The sequence below is a fragment of the Podarcis tiliguerta genome (genome assembly GCF_965153285.1).
Source record: "Podarcis tiliguerta genome assembly, chromosome: 16".
NCBI lineage: Eukaryota > Metazoa > Chordata > Lepidosauria > Squamata > Lacertidae > Podarcis > Podarcis tiliguerta.
The window spans coordinates 24506206-24518912 of NC_139549.1; the positions used below are offsets into that span (position 1 = coordinate 24506206).

The following is a 12707-nucleotide window of genomic DNA, read 5'->3' on the forward strand; positions in this document are numbered from 1 at the left end:
GAGCTTTTCCTCTCCCCGTTGTGTCTGAAAACCTGGGATCAAGTGCTTTTCTTGTCTTCTAAATAGCCACCAGCCTCAGTGTCAAGAAGATCCTCTTGCCGCCGCCGCAGGATTTGCTGAGGTAAATATTGATGAGCCTTGGACTGTTGAGATAAAGATGGCCAAATATGTTCATTTTTGGGTCTTTCTCAGTTTCTCGTTTTTCCTGCCTCAAGTTCAGTTCTTCCCATTTCCACATCTTGTGAACCTGAACTTTCACTTTGTTAAATTGTTTCTTCTGGAGAACAAGGCACTAGCCCTCATGGTGGCGAAAGCTTACGGGCGATGCCTGCTGGAATCAGAAAAGGTGGGGAGGTGACTGGATAAGTTGCTGGCAGCCGAGGACAGGAGGACTTCAGTATCCCTGCTCCTCCTGTGAGCTAGCGAAACCTTAATAAAGTATGCAAATGTGTGCACAATTTGCATGATTCACGCAGGTCACAGAGTCCGCCTTTTCTCAATGCAGGAATGAAACGGTGTGCTTAAATAAAGCATGGAGTCAACAAGTCCTGCCTATATAACCTTTCAGGCAATAGGAAATAAGGTGGCATTTATTAAGCATCCTTGCAGTGCATGCTGGCCAGGAATGTATGTCCATCTTAGCTGCTGGGCCTAAAACTTCCCACCTGGGGTTCTGAGCTCTGGATAAATCACACAACAAATGCTGTGGCCCTTAATTCTGCTGTCCCTCTCTGGTGTGCTTTCTGGGGCAAGGCAGCAAGGTGATCAATGTGCTCTTTGCTCTTGTGGTGCAGTTGTTAAGAGCGGTAGACTTGTAATCTGGGGAACCGGGTTTGCTTCCCTGCTCCTCCACATGCGGCTGCTGGGTAACCTTGGGCCAGTCACACTTCTTTGAAGTCTCTCAGCCCCACTCACCTCACAGAGTGTTTGTTGTGGGGGAGGAAGGGAAAGGAGATTGTCAGCCGCTTTGAGGCTCCTTCGGGTAGTGATAAAGCGGGATATCAAATCCAAACTACTCTTCTTCTTCTTCTTCTCCTCCTGTGGCCTTTCAGGTCCCCCGGTTGCAGTGATGGAGGCAGCAAAGAGGAAGACGAGGAGTTTGCCAGGTTATGCAGGACCAGCGAGTCGTGGAAGTGGGATGCGAGCAGAGGATCAGAACCCAGTGGGAAGAGAGCTGAGCTGGGAGGCTACAGAAACCTCGAGGTAACTCCTGGCGGAAAATTTGGTTTTGCTGGCAGATTGGAACAATAAATGTTTATTTTTTCTTTCTTTCCCTGCCAGCAAATGGTTAATGAACGGCAGCCTCTGATTGGCCGTGGTTCCAGGAGGGAGAGTTTAAAAGGAGAGACAGTTAAGGGGTTAGGAGTTAAGGGATGAAGAGGGATGGAAATGAGGGAGGCAGGTTAGGAGACAGGTTGAGGTATAAAGAGTGAATGGGAGAAAGAGTTGGTTCTGGAAAAACAACTTCCACTCTGAGCATATTGTGAAGGACAGAGTGTGGTGTCCTGTAGGAATAGACTGGAATTATACTGGGAGGCAGAGTTTGAGCCAGGAAAAATAGGAGCTGGAAAGGAACAAGTAGGGACTCAAATCTAGACTGGAGGGGAGAGATTCTTCTAAAGAAAAGAAGAAACTCCCAAACCCAGTGAAGGGAGGGGGTGTGGAGAGCCCTTTGGTCTATTACTTAAAGTACCTCAGGAGCAGGATTGTTAAACGGGGTGGATAACTGAAAGAACGTGTCACCGTATAAAGGAACCAAACCTATCACACAAAAACAACTGAGGATGAATTGACATGAAATCGCACTGTATTCCTGAAGTAACCTAAGTTTAATCCATTTTGTGTTGTATGCTATCTTGCCTTAAATAAATCTTTATTGTTTATTTAAAGAAGACCTGTCTGAGACTCCAACTTACTAGTTATCCCCTCACAAAAGTCCTCTGCAGGATACTCTGGGCTAGAATTCTAAGAGGAAAAGAAAAATTTGAAAGAAATCTCGATGAAATTGTTAAAGAAAAGAGTAAATTATAAATATTTGACGGGTGCACTGAGATATAACAAAATCCCTTATCGCTGAGAATATCCTGAAGGAGTATCTTTTACAAATAAAGGAAGAAAACAAAGGTGTCGGGATCCCAATGAAGCAGGCAAATTCTGGAGAAAATATGGAAAAGAATTAGCAGGAGAAAGGGCGTTTGGTTTGGAAGAAGAAGAATCAACAGAGGTTGAGACGGGAGACAAATAAATGAAGAACAAGATGGCCTTGAAAGTCTTAACTTGGAATGTAAATGGACAATAATAAAACCCAAAGGAACAAGATTGAACATGTAGTTTAAAAAGTTAAATTCGGAAGTGATTCGCTCCAGGAAATGCACGTTGCGAAGAAACACAGAAGGGTTTTGATTAATAAAAGGTTGGGAAAGGACTTTGTAGCCTGTGATGTAACAAAGAAGAGAGGAGTGGTAATGTGTATAAAACCCAAACTGGATCCACAGCAACTATTTAAAGACAAGCAATGAAGAATATTGATAACTCAGATAACATCACAAGGAGGAAAAAAATATTGCTAATAGGTGTGATGATAAAAAATCAATTTAAAATATTGCTAATAGGTGTGATGATAAAAAATCAATTTAAGGAACCGCAGAAAGAGGAGGAAGGAAGTCGAGTTTTGAAATGTTAAAATGAGGGCGCTGAGTTGGATAAGACAGCAAAGTACGGACAAAGGTGTGATTAAAAAAAACCCCAACATTTAGGGCGGGACTTATGGGTTTGTTTGCTTTTTGTAGGACAGGCAAACGGGCTTAAAAACAATAATGATAAAAGCCTTTGTTCGACAGGAGTTGGAATCGGAAGAAGAAAAATTGTCGCAGAAAAGGGCCCAGATCCGCGAAGCTGACGTGTCCCTGCAGAGTGTCCTCCAGCAGAAAAAGGTACAGAGCCAAAACTCTAGTGGGAGGGAGTCCCACAGGCAAAGGACGTGGTCTAGCCACTGTGCAGCCTGCTCTAAACTACCCATGACCTGGAGGGGGACGGCAGAGGAGCAGAACCCACGACTTTCCTCCTCTTTCTAGCATGTCGCTCTGGAGCTGGAGACTTTTCGGGAGGCCCTGGAAAAGAGCCAGAGGGAGGCGAGGAAGCTGCAGCTGATCATGGAAGAGAAGCGGAGCCAAGTGGATGAGGCCAGGTGTGTGGGGCAGGGGTGGCTAGGGCAGGGCCGTAGATAATGGGGGTCGGGTCTAGCTAGGGTCTCAGACCCGGGTGGGGAACCATTGACTCCCCAAAACCCCTCAGTGATCACGCAGAGGTGTAAGGAGTCAGCATCACCAAGGGACCACAAGGGTCATCCAGCCTCTGCAATGCAGGAATCTTGTTGTTGTTTCAGTTGTTATGATTATCCTTGCCACTACAGTGGTACCTTGGTTTTCAAATGTAATCTGTTCCGGAAGTCCGTTCCAAAACCAAAGCGTTCCAAAACCAAGGCGCACTTTCCCATAGAAAGTAGTGCAAAACAGATTAATCTGTTCCAGACTTTTAAAAACAATCCCTAAAACAGCAATTTAACATGAATTTTACTATCTAACGAGACCATTGATCCATAAAATGAAAGCAATAATGTACTGTACTATAAAATAAATAACACAGTATTGTAGATGATTAAAATTAAAATTTAAAAAAAATATTACCTGCACTAATAATAGTCATGGGGGGCTTTTATCCATTTCCACAGTCAATCAGTCAATCAATCAATCAATCAATCAATCAGTAGCTGAACTAGGATCCACATAGTCACAAAAACAAATTAACTGAAAAAGCCTCCAAACAAAAAACGCAAAACAAATAGCAAAAACAAAAGCACCAAATATAAGCTCCAATTATCACCTCAGAACACTGCAGTTGGAAACGGAAGACTTGAACTACTGTGCGGGGGGGAGGGGACACAAATTAGAAGCGCAACAGGAAACAGGGGGACTCATAACGGAGCACGTTTGGCTTCTGAAAAAGAATTTGAAAACTGGAACACCTCCTTCCGGTTTTGCAGCGTTTGGGTTCCAAGTTGTTTGTGAACTAAGCTGTTTGAAAACCCAGGTACCACTGTATTGATTTCCTATGTAGCGATTTCACAATAAAAGCCCTCTACGAGACAGTAGCATCTGTTAAAATGCAGTGGCACCAATACCAAAATAAGAAATCATTATGGAGCCCAGCGCCCTTTCCTCCTCTGCTGCTGACCTGAGGCCACAAGGTCCTTCTCCCTCCCCGTCTCGCCTTCCCATTTCTGTCGCCTGACCTGCTGCTCTCTGTGACTCAGGGCTGATCTGTTACTCCTGGAGTACAAGCGGGAAGCCTGCCTGAGGGACCTGCTGGCGCTGGAGCAGGAGCTGAGCGTGCTGAGGAGCCAGAGGAGCCAGCATGGGGCTGCCCAGGCAGACGTGAGTAGCAAGGGGTGGAAAGCCTTCGGTGGGATCTCTTCCATCGGCATCAAGCAAAGACACAACTCAAGTACAGTGGTGCCTCACAAGACGAAATTAATTCGTTCTGCGAGTTTTTGCGTCTTGTGAATTTTTTCATCTTGCGAAGCACCACTGTGTATTGACGGTTTCCCATAGGAATGCATTGGCGGTTTAAAAAAAAAGGCGCAAGACGTTTCGTCTTGCAAAGCAAGCCCATAGGGAAATCCGTCTTGCGAAGCAACTCAGAAAACGAAAAACTGTTTCATCTTGCGAGTTTTTCGTCTTCCGAGGCATTCGTCTTGCGAGGTACCACTGTATTTGGACTGCCCTTCACAGGAATCCCAATAATAATAATAATAATAATAATAATAATAATAATAATAATAATATTTTATACCCCGCCCTCCCCAGCCAAGACCGGGCTCAGGGCGGCTAACACCCGGTATAAAAACAATTGATTAAAATACAACTTAAAAACAAGATTAAAGTACAACATTAAAATGCAGCCTCATTTCAGTAGAAACTCAAATCAAAAACTTTTTGGGGATGAAAATGTCAAATCTTCACCAAGGCCAACTATCCAGACTGGTCCTACGTGGGCCAGAAAAAAGCCAGGGAAGTCCCCAAATAGGAGTTCCATCACAGAAGAAGAGTGAGGGTTGGGAAGCTTTCTACCAGCCTGAAGGCCGTGCTTCTTCAAGGGCAACTTTCTGGAGGGGGCCTGATGCCACGGGGGCGGGGCCAAAGGCAAAACTGGGCGGAGCCATGGCTGCGCCCCTACCTGTTCTGCAGTGTGCGGCAGTCCGGCCATGCAGATGTTTCTGCGCAATGCAAGCAAACAAGAGCATCGTTGGTACACTTGCCCGTTTGCTGTAATGCTCTTTCAGCAGGGAGTGTTTTCCATCTTCTTCCTCTTTGGCGATCACTCGTAGACGAGTAAGATTGTCTTCCATAAACACAGTGAGTCCATAAGTGACTGTGGATGCCAATTCTGGATCCACATGTCCTTCCACAGTGGAGACATAGGTTTACGGGCAGGAGTTGATCACAAGCGTGCCAAGCGTGCCTTCCTCTTAGCGGGTTTCTCCCTTGCGTCCTGAGTTCAAGTGACACCTTTGGTAAAGGCTGTTCTCCAACTGGAGCACTCGCAGGCCACTGTTTCCCAGTTGTTGGTGTTTATACTACATTTTTAAAGATTTGCCTTGAGAGAATCTTTGAACCTCTTTTGTTGACCACCAGCATTACGCTTACCATTTTCTGAGTAGCGTAGTTGGTTCAGAAGACGATAATCAGGCATCCGCACAACATGAACAGTCCAACGAAGTTGAGGTTGGAGAATCATTGCTTCGACACCCGGTGTGTGTTCCATAAGCCCAGTTTCACCAGTGAGAAAGCCATCTCCTGCATTGCCACAAGCTGGCAACCATCAGGCTGTGGGAAGGCTGGCCGGTTTGTGGACCTGAATGCTGAATTCAGCAGGCAACGGGCCTCTTGAACTCCTGCTGTCTCCTCCAACAGGTGTCTCGGTTAGCCGCTGAGAGGGAAGAGCTGAAGTTCCAGGTGAGCCAACTGGAAGGCAAGCTGTCTTCCTTGAAGCATCAGCTGAAGTCCTCCAGAGTAGAGCTGGCCTCTGTGAAGGAAACCTCAGGGGACGGAGCAGGACCACGGCAGGAGGTAGGAATGCTAGGCAGATTCTGGGCTCATGCCATTGGACCTTGGCAGCCATCTTTGAGGCCCAGTCACCAGGGTTGCTAAGCTAGGTTTGCCATAGGTCTGGGATTTCCCAGGCATATTCAGAATACTCAGTCAGAAGCAGTATTTCCAGGCGGAAATTGCAAAAATGTCCGGTGAAATCTGGACGTATGGAAACCTACGTGGGACATGTCGTTTTGGGCGATTTCCCTTAAAAATAGCCCAAAACAAAATGGTTTCAACAGGAGCGGGAAACCTGATTTTTTAAAAAAAGAACTTGTATTAAATTTAAGTAATTTGGTTTGATTTGTAATAATTTGGAAAACTAATAAAAATAAATTGAAGAAAAATTAGCTCAAAGACTTTGAGCTTTTTTTGGCAAAGCTATTGAGCTTTTCTTTTTGGGGGAGGGGGACTATTTTGATCTATTTTAAGGGAAATTTGCCCCAAAAAATCAACACTTCTGACGGGTTGCCATACAACGGGTTTTCCCACGCATTTTTTACGGTTTTCAGAAATTCCTCCCGGATGCTATTTCCAACGGACAAATCCTGGATATATCTGGGAAATCCCGGGCGTACGGCAGCCCTGTGGTTGGCTGTGCATCCGGGGAAGCTGCGTAAATTCCCCCCAGATCTTACCTGCCACGTGTCAATCTTCCCAGGGGTCTTCTGCACCAGCTTTGCGGCCTGCTCACACCAAGAGAGGCCACTGTTGTGTGACTTCCTCCAAGCACAGGTTGCTCCAGGGGCCAGCGAGGCCGGCGTGCGGCGGGTGCAGGGGCTGGAGCGGAGGATCTCGGCTCTGCAGGCAAGCCTCGGGGAGAAGGAGCTGGAGCTCTCGAAGCTGCGCCAGACTGTCTCTGCCCTGGAGGCTGAAAAGGCGTCTTGGAGCGTCACTGCGGAGAGCCTGGCAGAAGAGCGCAAGAAGCAGCTGGACTTGTTGCGGCAACAGAAGGTGGCTTTTTGTTGTGGGATGGGATTTGCAACTCTGTGTGTGGCGACTTTGTCGCTCGGTCTAACTGTGGAACTCCCTGCTGTAGGAGGCGGGGGTGGCCCCAACTGGGGTGGCTTTAAAAAAAGGATCGGACTGATTCAAGGAGAAGAGGGCAATTGATGGCTACTAGCCACAATGGCTGTGCTCTGAGCAATGCTTCTGAATGCCAGTGGCTGGAAGCTGCAGTAGGGAAGAGGGTTCTTGCGCTCAGGTCCTGCTTGTGGGTTTCCCAGAAGAGGCATCTGATTGGCCGCTGTGGGAAGAGGATGCTGGACTAGATGGGCCATTGGTCTGATGCAGCAGCCAGGCTCCTTTTCGGTTCTTATGTGCAGTGGTACCTTGGTTCTCAAACTCAATCCGTTCCGGAAGTCCGTTCCAAAACCAAAGCGTTCCAAAACCAAGGTGCACTTTGCCATAGAAAGTAATGCAAAACAGATTAATCCGTTCCAGACTTTTAAAAACAACCCCTAAAACAGCAATTTAACATGAATTTTACTATCTAACAAGACCATTGGTCTACAAAATGAAAGCAAAAATCAATGTACTGTACTATAAAATAAATAAGACAGTATTATAGATGATAAAAATTAAAATTATTATTTTCTTACTTGCACTGATGATAGTTGTTGTTTGGATGGGGGGCTTTTATCCATTTCCGCAGTCACACAATCAATCAATCAATCAATCAGTAGCTGAACTGGGTTCCACACAGTCACACAAAAAAAGAAATGAAACGAAAACGCCTCAAAAACACAAAATAAATAGCAAAACCAAAGCGCCAAACAATCCGTTCCAGAAATTGGTTTGACTTCTGAAATGTTTGAAAACCAAGGCACAGCTTCTGATTGGCACAGGCGCCCCGGAAACAAAAGCCGACAGCCTCATCGGACGTTCAGCTTCCAAAAAACGTTCGAAAACTGGAACACTTACTTCCCGGTTTTCGGCGTTTGAGACCCAAGGCGTTTGAGAACCAAGGCACCACTGTAGATGCAAAAGGGCAGTACCACCACATGTGCGTTAGGGAACCCCTCACTAGACAGCTGTGAAGTCATCTTTTCTGTCCACCTGCAGGAGGAAGAACTTACTCAGCTGCAGGAAGAGCTGGAGGGCAAAAAGCAGCAGGCCCTGCGAGAGGTAGGCATGGCAGCTCCCCTTGGCTCCTTCCCCGCGAGAATTTCCCTTTCTCAAGCCCCACTGCAAGGAGGAAACGGACTGTCTTAGCTGTAATTGGGGTTTGGTGTGGTTCGTGGCTGTTCTGCAACCACGTAACCCAAATCCTGCCTTTGGATTAAGCCGTTTTAATTGCTATTTTATTTAGGACAGGTTGTAAATAGAACTTGGTTTATTAAAAAAAACAAAAAAACCATTAAAATTCTCCATAAATTTCAAAGTTAAAAACAGACATTTAAGCATTTCGAAATATAATTAATACCAGCAGCTGCCTGTTTGTATCGTGCAACATCTTTGGTATCGCCAGGAGGTGTTTGGGGGCAGTTCATTGTAGGCTGAGAGTCGTGTCCAGAGTTTTTCTCTACAGTCCTTAGAGCTAGGAAGTTGCTTTTGCTTCTTATTTTCTGCAAAAAATAAAGTTGGCTTTCCCCCCCATGTACCAAATACAGCATGAATTTGCTGGCCCCACTAGTGCCTTTGCTAACCATCTTTTTGTGGGTGCTGCTTGTGGGAAGAGCAGTGCATCTGCTTGGCTTGCAGAATAATAATAATAATAATAATAATAATAAATTTTTATTTATATCCCGCCCTCCCCAGCCGAAGCCAGGCTCAGGGCAGCTAACAACAATAAAATAATACAACATTCTAAAATCATTTCATTATAAAATTAATTCAAATCAAATTGATGGCAACCATTGGGCTGGAGTTCTGTGAGGATTGCCAAAGGAGGGAGTCAGGCTGTGCCTTGGCCAAAGGCCTGGTGGAACAGTTCTGTCTTGCAGGCCCTGCGGAAAGATGTCATGTCCTGCAGGGCCCTAGTCTCTTGTGACAGAGCGTTCCACCAGATTGGAGCCACAGCCGAAAAAGCCCTGGCTCTGGTTGAGGCCAGCCTAACCTCTCTGTGGCCTGGGACCTCCAAGATGTTTTTGCTTGAAGACCGTAAGGTCCTCTGTGGGACATACCAGGAGAGGCGGTCCCGTAAGTACGAGGGTCCTAGGCCATATAGGGCTTTGAAGGTTAAAACCAGAAGGTTCCAGGATCCATTCCTGGCAGCGTCCCCTGTCCAAAACCCTGGAGAGCTGCTGCCAGTCAGTGTAGACAGCACTGGACTAGACAGGCTGATGGTCTGACTCAGTGTAAGGCAGCTTCTGATTTTAATCATCCCTTTAATTCAGAACTGTGAGGACTGGGAACTTATTTTATTTTGAAGGAAGGGCTGTAGCCCAGTGACGGAGTACCTGCTTTGCATGCAGAAGGTCCCGGGTTTGATATCCAGCATATTCAGGGAAGATTGGGAAAGACTCTCTGCCTGAAAATCTAGAGAGCTGCTGGCAGCCAGTGTAGGCACTACTGAGTTAATTGGATTAATAGTTTTACTCAGTATAAACCCCCATCATTCAGCCTGGACACTGAGGTCCAGCTCCGAGGGCCTTCTGGCGGTTCCCTCACTGTGAGAAGTTACAGGAAACCAGGCAGAGGGCCTTCTCAGTAGTGGCACCCTCCCATCAGATGTCAAGGAGATAAACACCTACCTGACTTTTAGAAGACGTCTGAAAGCAACCCCGTTTAGGGAAGTTTTAAATGTTTGATGTTGTATTTTGTTTTAATTTGTTGGAAGCCACCCAGAGTGGCATATTTTTATTATTATTTCTCATTGTTGTTGTTGTTGTTTTGGATCTGATTTCTTTCCACAGGGCCTGTAAGACAGAGTTGTTCCGCCTAGCCTTTGGCTTGGAATTAACTTGATCCCATCCCCCTTTTTCTTTTTTCCTTTCTCCTTCTGTGATGGAACTTCTATTTGGGGACTTCCCTGGCTTTTTTCTGGCCCACGTAGGACCAGTCTGGATAGTTAGCCTTGGTGAAGACTTGGAAGTTTTCATCCCCCAAAAAGTTTTTGATTTGAGTTTCTACTGAAATAAGGCTGCATTTTAATGTTGTATTTTAATCTTGTTTTTAAAGTTGTATTTCAATCAAATGTTTTTATATGTGGTGTTAGCCGCCCTGAGCCCGGTCTTGGCAGGGTAAAAATATTATTATTATTATTATTATTATTATTATTAATTTATTTATTTGCAGTGGCTCTTTGAGTGACCAAAAGCAGGGTGAAATGTGGCATGTTCTAACTGATTTTCCCCTTTCTTTCTCTCTCTCTCAGCTTGCAGAGAGCCTGAAGCAGGCAAAAGCCAGAGCCCTCCAGGAACAAGCGGCCAAATTTCAGAAAGAAGCAGAAGACCTTCGCAAGACCCTAAAGGTGGCTATTACCCACGATTCCTTGAGGCATGGGCTGCTACTGGGCTGCTCTTGCGCTAGCAATAACATTTGTATTCCAACCTTCTTCCCTCAAGGGGTTAATTTGGAAGCTTGGTGGGGTGTCTTCCCCTTTAACCCCACAACATGCTTATGACTGTGCCAGCAGTACTGAGCTAGATGGACCATAAGCCTGACTCGGTCCAAACTGGATTCTTAGGTTCTTAAGGCAGGGGTGGAGAACTGCAGACCCAGAGACCCAATGTGGCCCCTCACGCCTATCCATCTGGCCCTCAGGTCAAGCCATCTGGCCCCGCCCACTTTTGCTCTGGCCCCGCCTACCACTCACAAGCAGCATCCAGAAGATTGCTGACATGGCAATGCGTCTCTCAGGCTGGCAATGACTTCTCGACCCTGTCCTGAGTTTAACCGCCGGTCTGGTTTAATTCTGTGGGCTTTTCCCACTCTGAGACCCCACAGCTAATTCTCCCCTGGCCTCCTCTCTGGCCTAAGTAGGACTAATTCCGCCAGCTAGCCCTGGTGATTAGCTAATGCTTATTAGATGCATTTCCCCTAAATTGATTTCTGAACTTTGAATTTTATTGTTATTCATGTTTTTATACTGTATTTCTGCTGCTTTTACAATTAAGTGTTTTAAATTTGTTGTTAGCCGCCCTGAACCCGGTTTTTGAACCAGGAAGAGCAGGGTATAAATAAAAAATTATTATTGTTGTTGTTGTTGTTGTTGTTGTTGTTGTTATTTTCCGCTTTCTTCCCAGGAGCGAAATGCTGAAATTGCCCAGCAGCGGAAAGCTATGGAACAGCAAGCCAAGGAGCTAAAGCAGGAAGCTCAGGAAATGGTACGGGTACATCATTATTATTATTATTATTATTATTATTAATTTTCATTTATAGCCCATTCTTCCTCCTTATGGCAAACAGATTTTAAAATAGAAAGGAAGCAAGAACATTTCAAAACAGTTTGAAACATTTGAAAAACAGCTACAATTCAAATGTTCCAAAACATCTATCACGTTTCTTAACTGTTTTTTGGACAAAAATCCCCATTGTTGGTGGTGAATAAAGTACTGCAGTTTAACGTTCTAGCTTCAATTTTTTAAAAAAGGGTGCTGAGAGTTATTAGGAGAGGCCCTCTGTTCCCTTCACAGAACTACAACCCCCCAGAGTTCCCTGGGAAGAGGGAGCGATGGCGAAAACTGCTCTGGGGATCATAGCTCTACCCTGTTCTTCTCAGGCTCAGAACTCGCTGCTCCAGGAACGGAAGAGCCGGGAGGCCGAGACGAGGGCCGCCCTCCAGATGCAGCGCAAGGCCCTGGAGGAGCAGGAGCGGAAGATGCGGGGGGAACTCCAGGAAGCCCTGGAGAAGGAGAGGAAACTCAGCCTGGCCTTGCGGGATGAAGCAGCCGGCCTCCGCAAGGTAGCTGTTGAGAGAGGAGAGCGATTCTGTGATCTCTGTGACACATAGCTGTCAACTTACAGATTTGAATATAAGGGACCAGCAGCCTTGAAAATAAGGGATCAGCAGCCAAAATAAGGGATTTTGCTTGGCTTATGCACATTGGGGCTACCGTCGTCCTGGTGCGAGGAGTTCCATCGGCCCTTCCCTGCCTGAGAGAGAAGGAGGGAGGGAGAGAGACTCTCGTCCGTGAGCCCGGCATGAGGCGGTTGCGGCACAGCTGCTGAAGCGCCGCCCTTCTGCGTCCCTCCCCATCCCCTCCTCTTCCTCCTCCCTCAGGCCGCCTCCGGCTTCCCCTGGCAGCGTGGTGGAAGTCTTGCAAGAGAGGGGCTGCCTGCCCGCCCACCACCACCCGTCTCCTCACAACGCGCCCCGGAGGGGGAAAAGGGAGAGACGGAGACGCGGCAGCTCGTGCGCACGCTCTCTCTTGCGGCGGAGGACCCCGAGTCACTGCTTCCCTCCCGAGCCGGGGGAGCATGAAACCCGGGAAATTTAAGGGATATCATCAATCCGGGACAGCAGAGGGACACGGCGCTAGGATAAGAGAGTTTCCCGCCAAATAAGGGACGGTTGGCAGCTATGCTGTGACAGCCGCTGGCAGAAGGAATGGGATGGAGAGAAAAGGATGCACATGGACCAGGCAGGAAGAAACTTTTGCAGTCTTGAGGGGC

General features: G+C 46.6%; 1 protein-coding gene across 1 annotated transcript in view; it reads left to right on the top strand.

The window, feature by feature from the left end:
- LOC310667167 (uncharacterized protein) overlaps positions 1–12707 on the top strand; it is a gene marked incomplete at its 5' end in the record, with an annotated part of 33795 nt that overhangs the window by 8367 nt on the left and 12721 nt on the right. Inside the window, 11 exons of the mRNA XM_083418891.1 lie at positions 67–121; positions 1053–1203; positions 2841–2933; positions 3075–3187; positions 4313–4433; positions 5973–6128; positions 6885–7103; positions 8214–8276; positions 10468–10563; positions 11339–11419; positions 11815–11997. Coding sequence (XP_083275017.1) covers positions 67–121; positions 1053–1203; positions 2841–2933; positions 3075–3187; positions 4313–4433; positions 5973–6128; positions 6885–7103; positions 8214–8276; positions 10468–10563; positions 11339–11419; positions 11815–11997 — 1331 coding nt within the window. The remainder of the gene's footprint in view (positions 1–66; positions 122–1052; positions 1204–2840; positions 2934–3074; positions 3188–4312; positions 4434–5972; positions 6129–6884; positions 7104–8213; positions 8277–10467; positions 10564–11338; positions 11420–11814; positions 11998–12707) is intronic.